General features: G+C 49.7%; 6 protein-coding genes across 6 annotated transcripts; 1 reads left to right on the top strand and 5 right to left on the bottom strand.

Moving 5' to 3' along the window:
* Nucleotides 1-1,380: 1,380 nt before the first annotated feature.
* On the bottom strand, nucleotides 1,381-7,439 carry TRV_07106 (uncharacterized protein; the record flags this gene model as incomplete). The annotated part of the gene is made up of 7 exons (XM_003018834.1): nucleotides 1,381-1,995; nucleotides 2,062-3,708; nucleotides 3,777-4,355; nucleotides 4,541-4,891; nucleotides 5,055-6,494; nucleotides 6,566-6,975; nucleotides 7,118-7,439. 7 exons carry the CDS (start codon nucleotides 7,437-7,439, stop codon nucleotides 1,381-1,383), a joined length of 5,364 nt encoding a protein of 1,787 aa, XP_003018880.1.
* Nucleotides 7,440-8,288: 849 nt separating this feature from the next.
* TRV_07107 (uncharacterized protein) lies at nucleotides 8,289-9,948 on the bottom strand (the record flags this gene model as incomplete). The annotated part of the gene is made up of 4 exons (XM_003018835.1): nucleotides 8,289-8,721; nucleotides 8,785-9,368; nucleotides 9,393-9,541; nucleotides 9,606-9,948. 4 exons carry the CDS (start codon nucleotides 9,946-9,948, stop codon nucleotides 8,289-8,291), a joined length of 1,509 nt encoding a protein of 502 aa, XP_003018881.1.
* A 1,608-nt stretch (nucleotides 9,949-11,556) lies between these two features.
* Nucleotides 11,557-12,623, bottom strand: TRV_07108 (uncharacterized protein; the record flags this gene model as incomplete). Its single annotated transcript, XM_003018836.1, has 3 exons — nucleotides 11,557-11,698; nucleotides 11,760-12,509; nucleotides 12,562-12,623. The coding sequence occupies 3 exons, from the start codon at nucleotides 12,621-12,623 to the stop codon at nucleotides 11,557-11,559; spliced, it is 954 nt and encodes a 317-aa protein (XP_003018882.1).
* A 469-nt stretch (nucleotides 12,624-13,092) lies between these two features.
* On the top strand, nucleotides 13,093-14,713 carry TRV_07109 (uncharacterized protein; the record flags this gene model as incomplete). The annotated part of the gene is made up of 4 exons (XM_003018837.1): nucleotides 13,093-13,638; nucleotides 13,696-13,820; nucleotides 13,877-14,378; nucleotides 14,438-14,713. 4 exons carry the CDS (start codon nucleotides 13,093-13,095, stop codon nucleotides 14,711-14,713), a joined length of 1,449 nt encoding a protein of 482 aa, XP_003018883.1.
* A 337-nt stretch (nucleotides 14,714-15,050) lies between these two features.
* On the bottom strand, nucleotides 15,051-15,952 carry TRV_07110 (uncharacterized protein; the record flags this gene model as incomplete). The annotated part of the gene is made up of 2 exons (XM_003018838.1): nucleotides 15,051-15,682; nucleotides 15,763-15,952. 2 exons carry the CDS (start codon nucleotides 15,950-15,952, stop codon nucleotides 15,051-15,053), a joined length of 822 nt encoding a protein of 273 aa, XP_003018884.1.
* A 400-nt stretch (nucleotides 15,953-16,352) lies between these two features.
* Nucleotides 16,353-17,490, bottom strand: TRV_07111 (metalloprotease MEP1; the record flags this gene model as incomplete). Its single annotated transcript, XM_003018839.1, has 5 exons — nucleotides 16,353-16,494; nucleotides 16,555-16,723; nucleotides 16,787-16,931; nucleotides 17,000-17,209; nucleotides 17,272-17,490. 5 exons carry the CDS (start codon nucleotides 17,488-17,490, stop codon nucleotides 16,353-16,355), a joined length of 885 nt encoding a protein of 294 aa, XP_003018885.1.
* Between the last annotated feature and the right edge of the window lie 2,697 nt (nucleotides 17,491-20,187).

A 20,187-nucleotide genomic window follows, 5' to 3' on the forward strand; every position in this document is an offset into this window, starting at 1 on the left:
GACGACAGCTCACAGGCAGTCGAGACGAAGCGCAACAGAAGCACAGCACGGCGCTGTTTATCCTGCCAACAATCTGCCTTGGGACGGGCCGGGGAGGACGACGGGGGAAGCAAGGGGAGGCTGCTTTTGCTCTCGCCCAAGAGATGTGATGAAATGTGATGGACTGAGGGGTAACTAAAGCTTACAATGCACGGAGTGACTCGCAGGACAGCCGGAGAGGCGCAGGAGGAGGGCAGAGAGACGCCGCGAGGACTCGAGCTCGTTCGGTCAAGGGCAGCGAAGGGCGAGGACGGCGACAGGAATCGAGAGAGACGGCCGTCTGTTGCTATATCAACAATCGCTGACCCGGTCGACTAATAAACTGGCCCCTCGCCGTGAAACCGGCGGCTAAAAGGCGCTTTCTCAAACGCCAGCAACATCCCGGTCGAACAGAAAAGGGGGCCGGCGGTTACATGTCGACAAACTCCCCAGCCAGCCGGAGGCGCAGCATGCGATGCAGTGACAAAGACGGCCGTCAGGCTGCTTGCTGGCCGTCTTTCTATTCGACGCACGCAGTTTATTTATAGGACGGTCACCACTCGGGTGCTGCTGGGAGTTACAGGCTAAGGAGTTATTCTCCCAGTGATATCCAGGCTGCGCCGTCCCCAGAGCCCATGTTTCAGCATGCTATTCGCCCGCTATTCATACAGATCGCTCGTCGAGATAGCGCCCGGGTGACGTCTGCCCCTGCTATTGAGTGCTGCTATCGGAATAGTGTCTGCGTCGAAGTCGGATCAGCCTGCCACCTGGCCTAAAAGATCCCAGCTTGCGTTACCCGTGATAATAAATAATACGTGAAGATGATAATTACGATATCCTTCGAGGCTGTTGGTCTGGAATATTAGCTATCGTATGTCGGATTCAAGTGGTTATATCCAGGGCCATCAGATGATACCTTATGTGCCAGTGTTTAGACTTGGGTTCGAACAGATATAAACATGTGAGCCACACGAAGGGTACATGAAGAACAATGGTCTATGGTCAAGAACTCCAGGGGAAACAGACTACCTGGCTGGAAATACTCTATACCATGGTAGAAGCCTCCCAGGCCATCATATATATTCAACTGATCATACAAACTAGCCTGCTACATGTAGAACCCTCAGCAGTTATACATCTATTATTACCTTTGAGATGATATACAATAATATAAACAGCTATCAAAAGGTTCAGAGGCTGGATGTACCAAAGAAGATCTTATATTTAGTTTTGTTTGGACACTAAGCCTCGCATATTATTATCTGGCGTTAACGATGAAAAATAGCGAAGACACAAAAAAGGAGAGTCAAAACCAACCCGTCTAGTACTGAGATGCATTTACTGAATGACCTATAACAGGTGTTAGCTGCATGGCCAGATACTCAAAGAAGAGGGAGGGAGGCTTACCTTCTCTCGCAACAGGCCCATCCACTGCTGCAGACTAACGCTCTGGTCTGCGCGGTCCTCTACCATCATAGACTGTGCCCATAGCCTTAGTCCGGGCTCGCCGTCTTCTTTCACTACGTAGAGATGGGGTGAGATGATGCTTCCTACGCCTCGCGACAGCTTGTCTCGGCTCTTGCTGATGACTGCCCTGACACGCTCATTGAAGTCATTCTCTGTCTCTGGCAGGACCTGCTTGCCTACTCGGAGAAGAGACTTGTCGCTGAGCCCGAATACATCGTTGATGAGCTGTGGTACAGCATCGCGACCGATCCAGAGGAACTGGGTCTGGCCGTCGTCAATCAGATACATGCCATGCGGTACAAGACGCTCGGATGAAAGGTTAGTCAAAGGTGGGAGCACGATTTTTCCTGTTTCCGGGTGAGGGATGCCGGCGTCATCGGGCATGTCGTGAAGAGAGTACATCTTGGGATAAATGTATTGGATGAGGAGAGGAAGAGGCAGAGTAGAGAGGAGACAGAGAGCAGCGGATCGCATGTCGGTAGGTATTTGAGCGGATTTTCGGAGACCAAGCTAGAGGCCGTTTGTTAGCATGACTGTATACCGCCAGCATATAAAGGGGGTAGCGAATCTACTCACGTTCTTCATCATTGCCAAAAATAAGATGGGTAGTCCACGTAAGTTAGCAGGGAATTGCAGACCACCACCGCCTACACTGCCACCAGCCAGCTCCTTTCTATATGTAGAGAGTAGCTCTATGATCTTAGCCTGTAGGGCATCCCTGGCTGCGTCGAGGCCACCCCCGAGAGTACGCTCAACAGCCTTATGACTGAAGTAAGTAGCAATAGCACACTGATCAGCAGAAGCGTATACATCGGCCAGATTCTGAGTAGTTGGCAGAGCCAAGGTTAGAACCCTGATTCTCCGTTCCCCATTGCAAGTGGTGTGCAAAACAGCAGTCTGCAGACACACGACGGGTTTGGTGACGGTTTCATCAATGGCGACCTCTACAACATAGGCCTGGTCACGGGGGAAAGCAGGGAAAGCACAGAGATCAGAACTCCTGTTAAAGAAGTTGCCGTAAAACGTGTTCATCCGTAGGCCAGTGGTTGCGCGAACACGAAGGACAGCCTCGAGGCCAATTTCGGATGACAAGTAGTCAGAGAACTCCTTGGCAAATTTGATGGCATCTTCGCTCCTGGCGGCATTCCAGCCAGGGTAAAAGTATGTCTGACCGCCGGTGTATCTGGGCAGGTTACTGAGAGAGGCCACGTCTTGGTATTGAGAAGAGAACAAGAACATATCAACGGATATCTGCTGTTTGGAGCATTCGACAGCAAAGCTCTTGTAAAAGCTGTTGCCGGTTTGCAGCAAGCTGCTCTCCTTACTTGTGCCGAGGACCTTCTTATCTTCTCTCATCTCTAGGCTGCCGAATCCCATGTTCGGTAATGAGGCAGTCAAAACGGTAAGCTTACCACCGACAGGTCCGATGAGCTGGTGGCCCGCTCTAAGCGCAGATCCCATGGCAGACCCAGGATTTTGGGTATTCTGGAACATCTCTTGTAGTTTATCAAGGAAGCTCTCGATGTTTTCGCGGGATTCAGCCAAAGTTATCAAAAGATCGCCGGGAATGGGCATGAAAGGTTCATCCAAGTCACTAACAACTAACATATTAGGCTCAGAGCTCTCCGATCCATCGCGGGGGATGGTGAAGTAATAAAGACTAGAATCAACTGCAATAAAGCCGATTCTGGTTCGGCGATCAGCATTTGGTATCCGGTCGAGGCTTTCCCGAATGCAGCGCGCGGCGGTAGCCAGCAGTCCACTGGTAACTGATGCATAACTAACATCAATGAGGAAGAGATAGACAAGTGGCTGTGGTGGTCGGACCATGTACTCCTGTGGAGCAACAAACTCTACAACAGAGTGGTTGAGGTCTGGTCTCTGCCATCGGTCCAGCGCCTTTTGTGCTGCAGCATCCCAATCAAACGCCTGTGGTACGTCATTCGTTAAGCTGCACATGTTACATCTCCAACGGTGGCCATGGTCGAGGAAGGTAACGAAAGGGTTGATATATGAGCGACAACGCCGACATCGAGAGATGACCTGATCCGACACAACTGGAATCTCGTCCTCGGAGTCGTGAAGAGAGGCATATGGCTGGATAACAAGGGCGAAAGGCAGACGTGACTTCTTCAGGAGAGAGTTGGTAGTTGGCACAGCATTGAGAGTAGACCGAACGTATTGTGCGGGACAGTTTGCGTACACCGAAGGTGTCACGCTTGTCTAAAAAGTACGTCAAGTTAAACTCGAGTGCTCTCATTGTAGCACAAAGCATGAAATATTCAACTTACGTTTGGGGGTAGAACAATTGGAGGTGGAGGGTAGTCGAGTTCGGCAACATTGAATGGATGTGTGAGTAGGTCCGTTGGATAGAGCTGATTGAGCTGCACCGGCCGCTGCATTCCAGGCTGCGGCTGTTGCTGGTCTCCCATACTCATTTGCCCCATCTGCTGCGTTATCTGTGCCATACCAGGGCCCGGCTGAGGCGGATATGAGGGAGCAGGCGGCTGGTATCCCGCATCTGCGCCAGGATAGGGTGCAGCCGGCACCGGAGCTTGCTGCTGGCCAGGATACACAGCTCCCTGGGGATAACCCTGTGGCTGCTGAGCGCCTGGATATCCATACCCTTCAGCTCCCACTCCCGGCTGGTTCAGGGCAGCATTGGCACCAACACCGAAGTCGAATGCTTGGTTGGCGTATGCACGTTTCTTTCGGCCATGGGAGTGTGCTGGAGCAGGCGCGCTATCATGCGGAGGCGCATTGGGTGCTCCAGGAGCGCCTAAAACAGTGTGAGCTGGAGGTCTTTGTGGATGTTGCGTGTCTGGTTGTTGCTGACCGTAGCCTTCTTGACCCGGAGGCGGGTAGTTTCCCTGCGGAGCTGCCATTTAAACTGCTAGACGGGCTCCCTTAACCTCTGGCGGTGCAGACAGGTTTGTGACAAGTGCTGGAAGACCTGGAGTGGCGGGATGGAGGAGGTCTGAAGCCAGGCAGTTCGTTAGCAAGGGCCCATCGGCGGTCAATCGTCATTGCAGGAGGGGCTTGTCTAGTAGCCTACTGTTGCTGCGTATTGTTTTTCCTTCACAGAGCGAACATCAGGGACGGTATATCCTCGAGATAGCAAGACGCTGTTCACCAAGGTCAAGCTGCCGTTAGTCCCTTGGACAAGCTGTGCTGCGAGTGCGAAGTTCGTGGCGAGTCGTGATGCTGCTTTGGCCCGTCGAGCATCGAAGTTTGGATGTTTTTCTTTGGGGTCACGGTGGCCTTCTGCTGCCAGCCAATCACAGCGCAGGGCTCGCCGTCCTCCGGCCACAGCGCCAAAGTTGATAGAAGATACGACGGCGGGCCAGAAGTCGATGAGACAGTGATGATGACGATGGTGAACAAGAAATAGTGAATAAGTAACAGGCTATGCCATTTAAACAGAAATATAAAATATACCAGATGCCACAGAACGCCGCCGCTAAATGCAAGCTATTTCAAAATTGAACATGACCAGGAACAAGAACGCCCCCCCTTTTTCAAGCAATGACGATGCCATTTCTCATGTTTTCCACTGTCTTCACGCCTACTCCCTTCATCTTCTCAAGATCCGCAAGGCTGTGAAGCTGGATGTGACCTTCAGCTCCGCCGTCCATGTCACATAGACGGTCGACAATGCATTCGGCCTTCTTAACCCCTACTCCACGCAGCAATTTGATCTGCTCAATATCCCGGGTATTGATCACCGACAAGATATGTGAAGAGCGAGGGGACAGTCCTCCCTCTTCTTTCCCTTCTGCATTGCTTGGTAATGTCTCCGGAGACAATGGAGAGGCCTTGGTGCGTATCTGTCTAGGCCTCCGGTGAGGAGCATCAGTAGTAGACGCTTCATCATAATCACCCTCACAAGGCTCTTCCCCATTCTCTCCAGGGTTCTCAGACTGCTCTTGGAACTCCACTGTAATCTTTTTTCCTGCTGCTTTTTCACACCGGAGTGCCTCAATCTTAAGAGCTAGTTTGGCATTTTTCGGGAAGAATGGCTGGGCAAGTTCATACATTCTCAGAGCAGATGAATATTCACCTCGCGCCTGATGCTGTTTGGCCATAAGGAGATATGAAAGCCCGTCAGCCCTGGAGTCCTCGGTCTCGTCGATCCGCTGCTCCAGGAGCTCAAGTCGGCGCTGCACTTGCTTGTTCAACTCCTTGGACTCGGTCTCAAAGTCATCCGACTGGCGAGCTGAGAGCACTTCTCTTACTTTCTTCTCAACCAGCTCTTCAAACTTCGCAGCTGACATGCTGCTCATACCATGCTGTAGCCTCTCCTCTGTTCGAGCCATCTTGGACGGTCTGGGGCCTGGCTGATGGCCATTTCCAGATCTTCTCTTCAAAGGCGACTTTCGTTGAGCAGCCTCAGAGGCCCCTGGCTTGGTAGAACTCTTCGAATGTGATATGTCGGTGTACACCGCAAAGGCCTTCGCTGGCTTTCCGTCTGATGGCTTTCGGGCTTCAGCTGTCACAGCGGCAATGTTTGCATTTATTGATGCAGCAAGGGGCCGCAAGGGCTGTCTCTTCACCCCAGTACCGGTGACACGGCCTGCTGCAGGCCGAGGTGGTCCCTTGAACATGGGTTCATTCTCAATCTCCCTCGACTCGATCTTCTTTGTCCTGTTGGCAAAGTTGAGTGAGCTCAGAGTGTCAAGGTGGAACGACCGAACAGGGGCAAGGTTCAAGATCATAATGGTAAGGCCATTATTCTGGCCTAATCCCAGAATTCTAGTCATCTTAGACTCCCTGTACGGCACTCTGGCCTGCTTTTTGTTGATGGCTTCAACGCACTGTGCCAGCACAAACAGACTTCTGTTGATACTTGCAGATTCTACCATCCTCTCCTTGCCATTTTCCGTACGGCGATTATCTTCAGAACCTGCAAGGTCAATGCATGATGCAGTGCTGATTCGTGCCTGATGCTCTGTGGTCACCGTCAACTTCACAGAAAGCACTGCATGAGATCTAGATGAATGCGCATTGAGCTGCCAAACACGTTAATATTAGTCCTCTTATCATAATTTACCAACCCATTGGCTAGAGCGTTATATCTTACCTTCGTGGCAGAAGTCGACCTGTTCATGTTTGCTTGGTCGTATATAACTTCAAACTCCTTTAAGCTGGTACAAGGCCGCTCCGTCAACCCAACAACAACAGTCTTGACGCCGTTATCTCTCAACGGCAGTCCAGCCGGCGTCCTCTTTTCCACCGGTTCAAAAAGATCGAATATCTTGTCATTATATATCTCATAATAGCTCATAGCGACTTCGACCTTGGTTCGTCCTTCCGTATCTCGCTCAAGCTTGCGGCATCGTCTATAGATCCCGCTCAGCAGTCGAGGAATCACGCCGCGGTCCGCCAGGCTCTTCCCGCCTCGCATTGTATGCGTCTTCCCGGTTCCCGTAACACCGTATGCGAAGAGAGTAACATCAAACCCATTGAAGAGGTGTTTAAGAGTAGGCGCCACTGTAGATAACAAGTTCACAAGGATAAGCAGTCAATTACAACCCTCCCTTTCTTAATGATGTATTATATACAGTTGAGAACTGCAGCAAAACGGAAATTCCCGCCGGATATGAGGAGCAGAAAAGAAAATATATCAACTGACCTTCTGCATCAAATATATCCTGCTGGGTTGCAGTGCCATCATATACCGAATGGAACTTGAAGCTGAAGTCCTCCCCTTCGTTCCTGGGATTCGGTATCCTGACTACCGTAGCTTTCGCCAACGATATATCAGCGTCCTCTCCCTTCCCATTCTTTACTTTTTTGGCCTTCAATGGCTTGTCGTTCTCCTTGGTCTTAGACAGGGCCTCACTTCCGCTCTGTAGGGCGGCGGACGAACTTGACGAACATGGCTGGACAATAACATCACACTCTCGTTCTGTTTTTAGAAGAGGCCGAATGCGAGCAATGACCTGGACACTCATGGCTAGGTACCGTATATAATCGTGGTTCGTCTATTTCGTTAGGTTCTGTTGAATGTGCACGACTGCTCACAGTGTAAACAACTCGCCAGTTAAATGCAGGACAGGAGATAGCTTCGCAGAAACGCAAGTCATGGAAGTATATAAGATAGACAGTTGCCCTGGAGCCAAAGACATCCAGCTGAGCTTCGGTTATGAAACTGTAGGCACTTCCAGGTTTCGAGTCTAAAGGAAATCGGTCAACCAAACGGCAACGAACAACGAACAATGCAAGACGAAAAAAAAAAAAGACACGGACGAAAAGAAAAGAGAAAGGAAAAACGAGAAGGAAATATCTTCGCTGGGCGTGCTAGCGCTCTTCTCCAGTGGTTTTCGAGTCTCTGAGAGGAAAAGAAAGGCAAGTTCCGATTCTGCTGTCAGTTGATGTTGTAGTTAGTTTGCTTATTTGTGGGTGCAGAAGTCGCTGTTGTCCGGGCAACGGCGTTGGAGCCCCCTGGACCGATCGGACTTTGGAGGCGCCGACATGTATTATTATTTTATTATGAGGTTAGCAAGACGGATCGAGGTTTGATTCTTGGTGAAAGACTAAGATAGTCTTCTGTTTATTAAAAGGTATTGTAGATATAATATACTGCATAGAGGTAGGAAAGTCGATTGTTCCCTTTCAAGGCTGTGATATCAGCCGACTTCCTCTGCCCCCCTTATTCATGCTGAAATGCTTGAAATATCAAAATATATCGACCAGACGCTCAATCATGCCCGAGAAAGAAAGAAAAAAGATGCCGTAACAAACCACATCGGTGGGGTAAGGGGAAAAATATAAAACAAGAAGAGAATGATGCTAAATAATTATTATATCTTCTTCATGATGGCAGTTCCAGCCAGCCTCATGCGGGTGAAGACGAAGAACATGCTGCCAACAAGCAGCATTGAACCAGAGAATACTTGCATTCTCCAGTAATCACCATGGATGACGTCAGGAACCAGTGATCCGCCCAGGGGGTTGCCCAAAAGGACCGCTATCGAGACCGTTGCAAACATGCTTCCGCTTCTCACACCAAGTTTGCGTACGTCTGAGATGTGTGCAACTAGACTGGGCGGCAGAGAGACAAGAGAGCCAGATGCGAAACCAAAGAGAACTGCAAATATTACGTCCGGAATAGTGCCACGAGAAGGTAGCCATATGGCGAAGACCACGATGACACTGAAGAAGGACATGATGATTACCACGTTGAAGAGTCCCATGCGATCTGCAGCATAGCCGGGGAGAGTCCGTCCAAGAATGCTATATTCCAGCGTTAGCGGGTGTTGCTACAGACTGTATCAGAAATAAAAGGGCTATACGTACCTTGCTGCGTTGAAAATTGACACCAGATAACTGGCCAGATTGTCCGGGACGCCAAACCTCCTTGCATGCAGAACCAGGAAGGTGAATGGCAAGAACATGCCGAAGCAATATAGAAAAGTAGCTGTGGTAAGGAGAATAAAGGGCATCTCCAGGAAAGGTGTGAAGAATTCCTTGAGGACCAGGGGCCTAGGATGAGGAGGAATCCTGGACTTGACACAGCTGCATGCCACTATACACAGCCCGAGAATCAAGAAGGCACAGACACGCATGGTCCACGGAAACCCAAGCATGGGGATGAGCTTGGTGATCATTATTGGCATGATGATACCTCCAAGACTGGAGCCACTGGCCACGATACCCACCGCCAGGGCACGCTTCTTGTAAAACCATGTGACGGTGCTGTTCATCGTTGGATAGAAGAGAAACCCGGCACCAAAGGGACTGCAGATTCCTTGTGCAAGGAGAATTTGGTAATATTCAGTCGATAGTGAGGTCATCATCAGGCCGAATACATGGAATAGCGAGCCACCTATCAAGAGATACCGTGGGCCAAAGTTGTCAAAGCCCTTGCCACATAGCGGCGCCTATATTTGTGGTAAGTCACAGACCATGATTTCACTCATTTCTTTTTGCATGAATGGATAACCTACAACAAGATACATCATAAAGAGTTCCAAAGAAGGGATCCAGGCTACCGAGCTTGGAGAATATGACTTCAGGTCGTGAGTTTGATAGTAGTCCTGGAAGATACCAACGCCTATCCGCATACTGTCAGCACTGGAGATCGAGATGGGGACTGCTTCACGGAGCAGAAATCTCACAGTTAATCCATCCAAAGCTCACAAATAGGGCACAGAAGCCTCCAAAGACAACAGTCCATGCTTCTATGCCGCCGTCTGGATAGCTGTCCGGATCTATATAGTTGTCCTTGGGAGTCGCCACTACGTCAGGGCCCATCTCAACGTCCGTATCTTCCTCTGAAGCCATGTCGGGAGCATCATTTGGGCTTGTATTTGTCGTAGAGTCTCCGTTTTTCTTTTCCCAACTGCTGTTGGTTAACCCTGCAACGGTACGAGGCAGTACGATGGTTGACACAGAGGAGTTCATGGTCTGCGATCGGGTAAACGTTCCTCCTCCAGGAGAATCCATACTTTCTTCCCACATGGATGTAGGAATGTAGGATTTCCGCCAGTAAATATAAGCTGAACAGGTCTTCGTATATCAGTCTGCGCTTCACTTCCTTGCTTTCTCCCTGCTCACATCCCTTCGAGAAGGAATCAACGAAAAAAAAAAAAAGGCAGGCAAGGTCCGATTTATTATCGATGCAACGGGGGGGTAGGAATAAAAAAGAACGACGACTCCCCGCATATGCATATAGATGGGTTGCAGCAAAGAAGCAAAATGTAAGTAGTAAAGAGAACAGAAGAAACCAAACAGAGGAAACAAAAAATAAAAGTTGCTTGAGGATTACCGCAATCCAGCGGTGTTTTCGTCCCAGAAGTGGCCGAACACCCGAAAAACACCCGCTTCAAGCACCCGGCGTAATGAACCAGGGTTCAAGCCGCGAGTCTGCGACAAGCAAGCCATCCAACAAGAGGCAACGAAGCAGGGGACGTGGAGCCGCCAAGCTGGAACCGGTTTGGGGGTTGAGTTTTGGGCTGTCTGACAGGCTCGCTCCTGGCCAAAAGGAAGGCCTGCCTTTCGAGACACGGAACATATCTGCGGGAAGGGGGCTCGGGAGCGAGCAGCGTCGTTCACGATATGCAATGAAGACGCTGACCAGGCTGTAGGCATTGAGCGGTTTGTCCATTATGGGAGGAGCAGGTCTCATGGTTACCAGATGTCGTCGCCCGTTTGTTTAGCTGGTCAGACAGAGTAAACATAGCAAGCTCGCTGCTGGGTCCTGGGAAATCCACACAGAAGAAAAGCTTAGTTAAAACACGGAGTCATAACAATCGTTTGGCTGGTTGACTAGAGCCGCAAACCGGTTCCATACTCTGACTGGAAACATGGTGTATAAAGCCCAGTTTTGCTGGCGACTAAAACACAGGCAGAGAGAGTGTGTGCTGCTAGACGTGATCCCCGTTGGCGTCCGTCCGGTATCAGTATTATAATTGCTCCTCTGGCCCTTCCCTGCGAATAGTTCGACGAGAGCAAGACGGATGATGCGTCACCAAGCCAGGGGTTCAAGCGTTAGTTCTTGCAGGAAGGCAAACCACAGGCCCATCGCTCGTATTTCACCGGCCTCGTTCGGCGGCAAGGCAAGTCACATTATTATTATTAAACTGTCAACGAGTCAAGAGGTCGAGAACGTCTTTGGCCAGGTATGCAGCGTCGTCCGTCCGCATGCAAACGCCATCCGTCCGGTGGCTGGCTGGTGAAACTGTGGCTAATCTTGGCCATGTGTTTGACCCAGGATGCCATGTGTTGGTGTTTATATGGAGATTGAACTCGCAAAGAAGAAATATAGAGAGCCGGAGGCCCTTTCGTCCTGTCCTTTCAATCTCAAGCCAACTGCAGGATCTGAAAGGCCGAGATATGTATATCTTATCTGCCCCTTGCTGCCCCTCTCAACAGCATAGTAATGAAAAACAGCATATCTCCCTGCGGAAGCCCAAGATCCTGCTGGCAAACTGCCCCTATTTTTGTTATTTTTTTCGCCCAAGAATCTAGTCGGGGATATGATGAATTAAATTCGATATATCAAGTTCCAAAATGTTTATAGTAATTCCAATTTCAATTTGGGCAACTAGGAAGTTATGAAGAGAGCCATTACACGTCACAGAAAGATGTGTCTAGGAGACCAGTGAAACTGGGAACACATTTTGTCTGTGGTGAATCCCATCCATCTGGCGATTTAGTTAACTGATTGCCAGCAAGACGGAGCTCATCAAAGACACAGGTCAAGCAGAGCCTGGGATATTGTAGAGCCTCGGATTTTACATCCACCTTCCGGGCCGGCGTTGGGCACACACCCGCTTTCAAGTACCTCAGCAATCGCATCCAACTTCTCCTCCGAGGTGGCATACTGCATCAGTAGCTGATGGGCACGGGAGCAGGAAATTTCATCTCCTGCTTGGACAGAATCCAGCCCATCATCTGAAGCGGCAGTAAGCTGTGTTATGTCGGTATGGGGCTCCGCAGCGAGACGAGTAAGTATTTTGCAAGGAGGGAGGGTCCGCGGAGGGAGACCCCTGTTGCAAGCAGATTTTCCCACCTGACGCTGCTGACAACTGCGAGATGACGATGACTCGACGCAAGAACTCGACTCGGCCTTGGAGGGGGCCTGACTGTTAGCCGGCGGAACACTCACTATAGGTGCTTCTGACGCATCAAGGGTTCGGATCTCATCGTTGGAGTCAAATTGGCCCGAGCATTGCTGCGAAGAGGTAGCAGATCGAGTATCCAAATGCGGAACTGCAGCCTTCTGCCTTCTGGGGTCAATATCTTGCTTCATCTGATCACTTGTCCGGCTTGCTACATCCATGTTGCACCTCTGTTGACGGGGAGCTTGTCTCTCAGTTTCGAGCTGTCTCTTTCTCTGGAGCCATTCCTCAACTGTCTGCCGACTAAGCCCAGCAACAAGGCAGAGCTCTCTCAGATGTCGATTCTCTTCTGCCACATGTCGAGCTGCTGCCTGAACCTCAACAGTAGCCTGAACACCTTCTTGCTGCAGTTGCCTCAGCTGCTTTTCGAGGCTGGCAATGTATTCCCTCTGACGCTCCCTGCTGCGCCGCTTGTTCTCCCGTATGCGCAGAGTGCGGTCAACGTCCTAACCCCAGGCCAATCAGCTTCAGTCCAGGTAAAAGGGGGCCAGCTAATACCTTATGGGGTGACATGCAGTGCGCCTGTCAAGTAACTAGTCAGTTAGGCCTCTTATTGATCACGACTCAAGCATCACTGGATGAAGGAACCCCCGAGCTTCAGTCGACAAGAGCTTTGCGGAATGAGGGGCTCGCGAAAACAGTGACGGGCTGCTCGTGTATGATTGGCAGAGAGAACCGATTCTTATCTCCCATCCGTTTCATCCATGCTAACTCGTTAGTTTAACAAGTTAAAAATGGCCTGTGGCTGATGAAAGGGGTTATTCTTTGACGATGCCGGGACCCCAAAACGATCATTGGTCCATTGCAAGCCACAAAGCTTCCGAGTGTTTACTCCCTCTATCAAATTCATAGTGCAATGAGAGCAAAGGGTCTCCTAGATATGTATATAAAAGAGCCAACAGAGACATTGATAATGAGTTGGCGCTTCATTCTCAGGCCGATTCTCTCTAGGCTCCTTGTTTTTGAATAAAGTTAAGTAGTTATGACAGGAACTACTGCAACATCCTTAGCAACAGGGCATCCCGCTACTGATATCGAAGCTCTACCCTCAGCCAGCGGGGGTGTAAACAAGGGGATGAACACGGAGTCTTTATCTGCGACCTCTGAAGCAAGCCCCTCGCACGAGGAGGATGATCTGACCATTTCGAATGCGCCTAGGCTCCCCTTGCACCGTCTGTTCTGGTTCTTCTTCTATAATTTCGGCCTCTTCGCCTGGGGTGGTCCTGTCGCCCAAATCGCTCTTATCAAAGAGAAACTGGTCGTTCAAGACAAGTGGATTACACTTGCCAGATTCCAACGAGTCTTTGCTGTGTACCAAATCCTCCCAGGCCCAGAAGCTGCTGAACTATGCATGTTCTTCGGGTGCTTGAGTGCTGGCAGAATCGGTGGTATCGTTGCTGGTGTGGCGTTCATCTTGCCTGGATTTACTCTGATGCTGGTTGCCAGCTACTTGTATAGTTTGGCAGGTTTTGAGAATAAATTCGTGAATGCCAGCTTTCGAGCATTACAACCTATTGTAGCTGCCATGGTAAGTAGTGGACGGGTATTAACAAGGCAAGGCGTATGTGTGCTAACGGGGAGTTAGATTCTGAGAGCTGTGCATAAGATAGCTGACCATTCAGTTGTCAAGCCCCGGACCAAGAAAGTAGACCCATTCCTGGTTATTGCGATGGTCTGCACAATGATCAATAGTGCCTTACGCATTAACATGTCAGTTTTTGATAGCATGTCTTTGGCACCGAAGACGACTGACCTTTCTCTGCTAGCTTCATCTCTCTCGCTGTCTATGGCATCCTTTACATGTTCATCGCCCGCCGTCTTTGGATCCCCGCAAGTATTATCTTCGTCCTCCAATATGTGGTATATGCCATCTATGTGGTCTTCCGTGGCATACCCTCGCCAGTTTCCCTCGCTCTTGGAATCGCACAATCACCGTCTCTTATCAACCTCTTCGTTCTAGGCTTAGTGGCCGGCACTCTCTCCTTCGGTGGCGCGTATACTGCAATACCATTCATCCAGGTTGAAGCCGTTCTCAAGGGTGGATGGCTGTCTCAAAGAATTTTCATTGACTGCATTGCCATTGGAAATGTTCTACCAGCCCCTCTTGTCATATTTGCGACCTTCGTCGGTTTTCAAGGTGGCCTTGTAGATGGCGGTCTGGGGAATGCATTTGGAGGAGCAGTGGTAATTACAATTGGCATGTTCTTCCCTTGCTTTTTGTTTACCATTGCTGGATTTGACCTCCTGGAAAAGCTGGTTCATAACAAGGTATGAAGGCTAACTCCCGTCTGATTTCGCAAGATATATTTATCTGACCTCTCCTCCAGTTCCTGGCAAGTTTCTTTGATGGCCTCTGTGGCTCCGTTATTGGTGTCATAGCGATTATTGCCTTCCAGATTCTTAAATCCAGTGTTAGAGGTGGCGAACATGATTTCCAGCTCAAACCCGTGGAGCGGTCAATTTCCAAAGCAGCAGACAGCGGTCCTGCAGCGGTCTTGTACTTACTCGCACTGGGTATTTTGTACAAGTCCAACAATAAGTGGGTTCCTCTCTTGCTTGTAGTTTTTGGGTCCGTCGCCGGGCAGTTTATATTTGTTGATTAGATGCCAGGGCTGATCACAGGCACTCAAGATGACTTGGCCTGTTGTCATCTGGCTGACTAGTTCTTGGTTAATCTTGTCTAAAGGGCAACGGGGTTTCTGGATGTTGAATACAAACAGGAGGCCGTCTGTTTCACGCACATTCAATATGGATTTTGTCTCTAGGTTATGTCGAAGAACTTAGGTTAAAAATGCTGGGTCGAAATGTAGTTATCAGGATCTATTTCAGCAGTTCTGCCTCACCCGTGCCTCGATGGCTCAGGGTGATTAAGGCGGCCTGCCTTGTAAGCTAGTCCGGCCTAGCATTTGCTAGAAGGACATATTGGCAAATATCTTTTAATTATTCCCCGTTGATTGTAATGGGTAGTTCTTCAAAAGCCCGAACGAGGAACCTCGTGCCGTCAACGATAACCACTCGACCGGGCGAACGCCAGGGACCCTCTCCCTCGCCGCTGAACTGCAGGCTCTCACCAGCAGCCACTAGAGATGGGAGATTGTCACACTCTGCTCCAACCGCATACTTGACAGCAGCGTTCTGTCCTGTGGTGGCATCCCATATCTCTCGCCGTCCAGAAACCTCTCCACCGGCTTTAGTCAGGACTGGCTTCCCATCAACCTGCTTCTCCTGGTACCACTGTGTCTGTCTCAGAGCAATGTAGTGGCCAGGCACACGGCCCAAGAATGTCTTCACCACCTTGACGCCCTCGTACTCCTGCTTGAGCATTGAGATGTTAGGGAGCATTTCTTCTGACTCGAGGACCCACGCATAGCCATGTCCCTTTGGCACGGTCTTAGGGATATCAAGACTCCTCCAGAGCTCCTCATATTCACAAACCGGAGCTCCTGGTAAGTCGTGACGGATCATCTTGCCGGTTTCGAGGTCGTCTCCATTGGAGAGCTTCTTGAAGGTGCCTATATCCGCGGTATCGAAGAGCTGGAGCGAGTCAATGGCGTGGGTGAAGACGACGATAGCTGTACAGAATTACCATCAGTTGTTAGCCTGTTCCTAGATATCTCTCAAACTGAGCAGGTAGTTGGACGTCTTCACTTACACGGAGACGCGCTCTCAACAACTCTCTGGCCTGCCATCGCCCACTCGACCTTGCCGGACTCGCGATGGATTCGCAGGTCGACATACCATCCGCCCACCGAGAGCGAAGCTGTGTCCGTGGTCTCGTATGAAGGCTCCGGTGGCCATCTCAATGACACCCGAGTAGAGATATTTGCCGTGCTCACAGCCATAGTACAAGGACGTTAGTGGCCCTGAACAAACTGATGTTGCTGTTCTTCCCTCCCCGTGTGCAAGGCAAAAGTACTTTAAGAAACGGTGAAAAGTGCCCCGCGCCCGTTCTCCACGGGGATCTTCGTATACATAGGTACAGAAATGCGGTGCGATACTTGACCTGGAGGTAACTAGTTAAGCAACTGGCCAGAAAATACTATCAGAAGCGTCAAGTTGGTTCAACTCCGGAGTTATGTATTCAGCTATATTCGCTCGTAGCCTAGATAAGTATGTAACAAGTAGAAAACGCCTACACGCTATATACAAGTAGGTATGTTCGGTCATTGTTCAAGATTAGTGTAAATGTACTGTAGGCGCGTGAAGGAACCCAGCTTCATCGCCCCTGAAACCATCACCAATTCACATAACCGGGTCGGAGACGTAGGATGGAATAATTGGCTTCATTGCCTTTGGAGACCTGTTGCTATTTCCGGCACGGAATTGCTTCCACAGCATCTGCATTCGCTGGATCTGACCAGGAGAGAACTCATTCAAGCATGAACTAGGAGAAACAGTTAGCAGTTGTTAAAGCAGGGCGATAAGGTGTAAGAAGTGAGCTTACTCGTAACTATAATCCATATAATTGTGGATGGAGTCGACGCCCTGCTGTGGACAGGAGTCCTTGCCTTTGGGGCAACCGCTGGAGGGTTTACTTTGGACAGGAGTATCGTCAACCATGTCACCGTCCTGCTGGCAGCCTCCTCCATTGTCATTGAAGACGTGGTACAGACCTTCATGATGTAGTTAGAATACCGTACAAATCCCACTATCAAGACTAATAATGAATCACTTACCCATGAAGTGTCCAACCTCGTGGGTGGTGGTCCTGCCCTCATCGTAATTCTGCGCACTACCTCCGGGGACAGTATTGGAGTTGATCACACATCCATCCATGATGAGTTGTCTTTTGCCTGGGTTTTTCGTGGGGAAATGACAGAACTATTTCAATGTTAGCTTCCTTCCATTATTAAGGCTATTGAAAGACGGGTAGTAAAGGGAAAGCATACACCAAGAAGGCCTTCCCTGAGCATGGGAACGAAATAGACATTGAGAGAATCGTAGCCACCCTTTCGCAGGGAGCTCTTCATGCCAAAATCATCATTGCCGGACGCCCATCCAGCGTTGTTGGTTCTCTCAGATCCTACGAGCTTGAAGCTGAATCCAGTTCCGCTGTAGTCCTTGTTCAACACCTCGATCTGTTTCTGCAGGGTATCATTCTATATATAAAGTTAGAAAACAACGAACAAGTCATAACGGTTCTGGATGATAATTGTCATACATTAATCTGGCCCTTGTTACCATCAGTAATGACATGAAAGTAGGTATTGATCGTAACGTTGGCGGCAGTGGTGTTGCTGAAGCTAGAAGCACGAGCGTTGTCCATGGCTTCCATTAACTCAGTGGCAAAGCCTTTGTGGGGGATAGCACCACAGCCACGTTCAGCAGTGACCACAGAGCTGAGAGCAGCAATGGCTGCAAAAACGACAGAGAAACGCATCTTGAGGGCAGAAGATGTGTAGTCCCCGGGGGTAAGAAGGGAAGCTCTGAGAAATTTTTATGAGAGGATTCCAAGAGAAAAGAGAGAAATGGACGGGTAGCCATTCGTATATCTTTATATCCCCTTCATTTTCCCCTGGTAAAATTCTGCACTTTGCTGTATCCCGAAGTTATGCTTCATAATGCGGAAATTCGAGCATCACGCATCCAGTCATTCCCACCATGCGGCCTTACGAGTCTCAGCTTTTGCTCCGGTCATGGATATTTGGAGCACTGATTGGAGGATACCATTGACGGAACCGACAACAGCGGCACAGATGGTGTGAAGGTTTTCATACATCGTCTGGATGAAAGGAACCCCCATACATCAGATACCCATTAGCTATCACTGCCAAGTAACTCCGCCATGGGGAAGGGTGGTAGTGGAGCTTTGATGCAAAAAGGGAGCGGAAAATTTTTAAATGGCCGCCCGTGGCGGCCGGGCCAGGAACACCATCAAAGCGTCTGCACTCTCCGGAACGTGCTGAGAAGTCCAGCCGCGGCAAAGAAGCACGGTTGGGACACAAGACAGAATGGTATTGAAATTTATACGAGCGTCAGAGGCACGGTATCAAAGGATGCCAATCACGAGCAGCAAGAGGATCAGTGGCAACGCATCTGCCGTGCTGAGGGTGTTTTTACTTATAGATCGCCCTCTGTGATGGAGCAGGAGGAATCTGCAACAGAGCATCAATTTCCTTGTGCAGGGTATTAACGGGATGATCGCTTCTTGAGACGTGGAGATGTCAAGCCCCGAGAAGGTTTCGTGTTGGCCAGATATACACGTCAAAACACCATCTGCGCACCTCTGTCACACCAAGCCACAGCTGGCGCGCAGATCAAGCATCCTTTTCCCCGAATCACTCTGAAGAAAGACGACGTTGCCGTGTCCACCGTTTGTCGAGTTGACGGTTCGAAACGTCAGGGAAGCGTTTCAGACCGAGGTTACCTTAAGGTTTTTGTCTCCGCATGGGACGGGCACTTTGCCCAATAGGGCATGGCGCCGAGGTCTGAATGCATTATGTAATCTTAGCCTCCATCTCGGCTTGTCCGCCGCCAACGTCGAGCAGCTTTTTCTTGACAGCAGAGAGCACACAGCAGCCGCACTGCAGACTCAGGACACCAGATTCCCACGCCTTGCGATACGTCTGGCTGCACTACGCGCACTTTGAATAGTTAACTAGGAGTTTGCTGCCGGACCCACAAGCCGTTGCAAGGCGTCATGATACCCAGATCCCTTGGGCCACTACGGAGCGGCACATGGCCAACCCAACACGCACAGCCGTTACCTTCGCCACATTTCCAAGTGAAATGCTTCAGATGGTTGGCTACTATCTTGGGCTATGAGCTTTCAGTGCACTATTAGAACAGCAAAGTGGTTCCGCACGGGGTTTACCCTTCGTTTCGACGAAGATGGCACTGTGTGTAATTGGGCTATTGCGGAGAAATTCCGAAACTGTCCTTCACTGGTGGCCTATATCTTCAGGCAACATAGGCCATGCTACTCTACCATTACAGAGTTGAAAGTGGAAACGGTGTTGCCAGAAAGTAACATGTACTTCAAGCTGGCTTTGGAATATTCTGCTCAAAATAGATTCTGGGTCTCGTCCAGCAATACTCAGGATAGAGTGGATATTTTGGACCCATCAATAGATAATTCTGAGGCTTTGGACGATGCTATTATATCGGACTTTCCGGCAATATATATGCTGTTAATAGATGCTGGATTCAAGCCCTAAGTGCTTGACATCACCACTCAGACGTTACCAAAATTCAAACAGTGCATGGCGTTAACTGGTCAGGACGTATTGATCGATTTTCGTTACTTATGGATCATGGCTGCTCTCTTAGTCTTAGCGGACCTGAAATCGCCTTATACCGGCAACCGCTGCATTTTAAGGCATTTCACGGTCAAAAACAAGTCGTGGAGTTTCTTCTTAGCCACGCCTGGAGCTCCGCCCAACGAGATCATATGACGGCAACATCGAGTTGGTTGAATATCTAATCAGACTTGGGAGCGTATCTAAGTGCTGAAAGCATCCTGCAAGAGATTCCACTTCATTTTACGATTTCAAACAACCAAATCGCCGTATCGGGGATTCACTTGGCCGCAGTTGCCTTTACACTTGGACCGAAATTTTTAGGTGGCTTCAGAGGGCGCAATGAACGTGACGTTGGAAATGCTCCGGCACTTCCCCAGGGATGCAAAGGTCCCCAGGCCCCTTGCAGAATAATATTAGAATCCTACTCCCCCCATACCGTGTAGGGAGAGACGGGTTTGAGGATATTACTGAACTTTTACTTGAACACGGGGCAAGTCTTAACCACAAGCCCTTTGTTGATATCCCATTTAGTTCTGCAATTGAAAAAGGTGCGTGAGGGATTGTTCAAATACTTCTAACAAATGGCACAGGCATCTTTAAAGGCGAAACTGTAGACGAGGGAAATGGGAATGGCTCTTATGTATGCCCCATAACTGATTTCAGCTTAGGGCTCTCATCTAGGCATCGTCGCCCTCATGCTGTTTGAAAGCTCCGAAGTGGATTGCCATGTGCAAACCCTAGTACCTCCATTCCAAAGGACGAATAGCAAGAACTAGTTGATTTGGCGGAAGTAAAGTCGCAAAAGTCGCTGGAAACAGAAATGTAGCTCAAAAAAA

Source organism: Trichophyton verrucosum (genome assembly GCF_000151505.1).
Source record: "Trichophyton verrucosum HKI 0517 chromosome Unknown contig00896_1.f1.exp, whole genome shotgun sequence".
Lineage (NCBI taxonomy): Eukaryota > Fungi > Ascomycota > Eurotiomycetes > Onygenales > Arthrodermataceae > Trichophyton > Trichophyton verrucosum.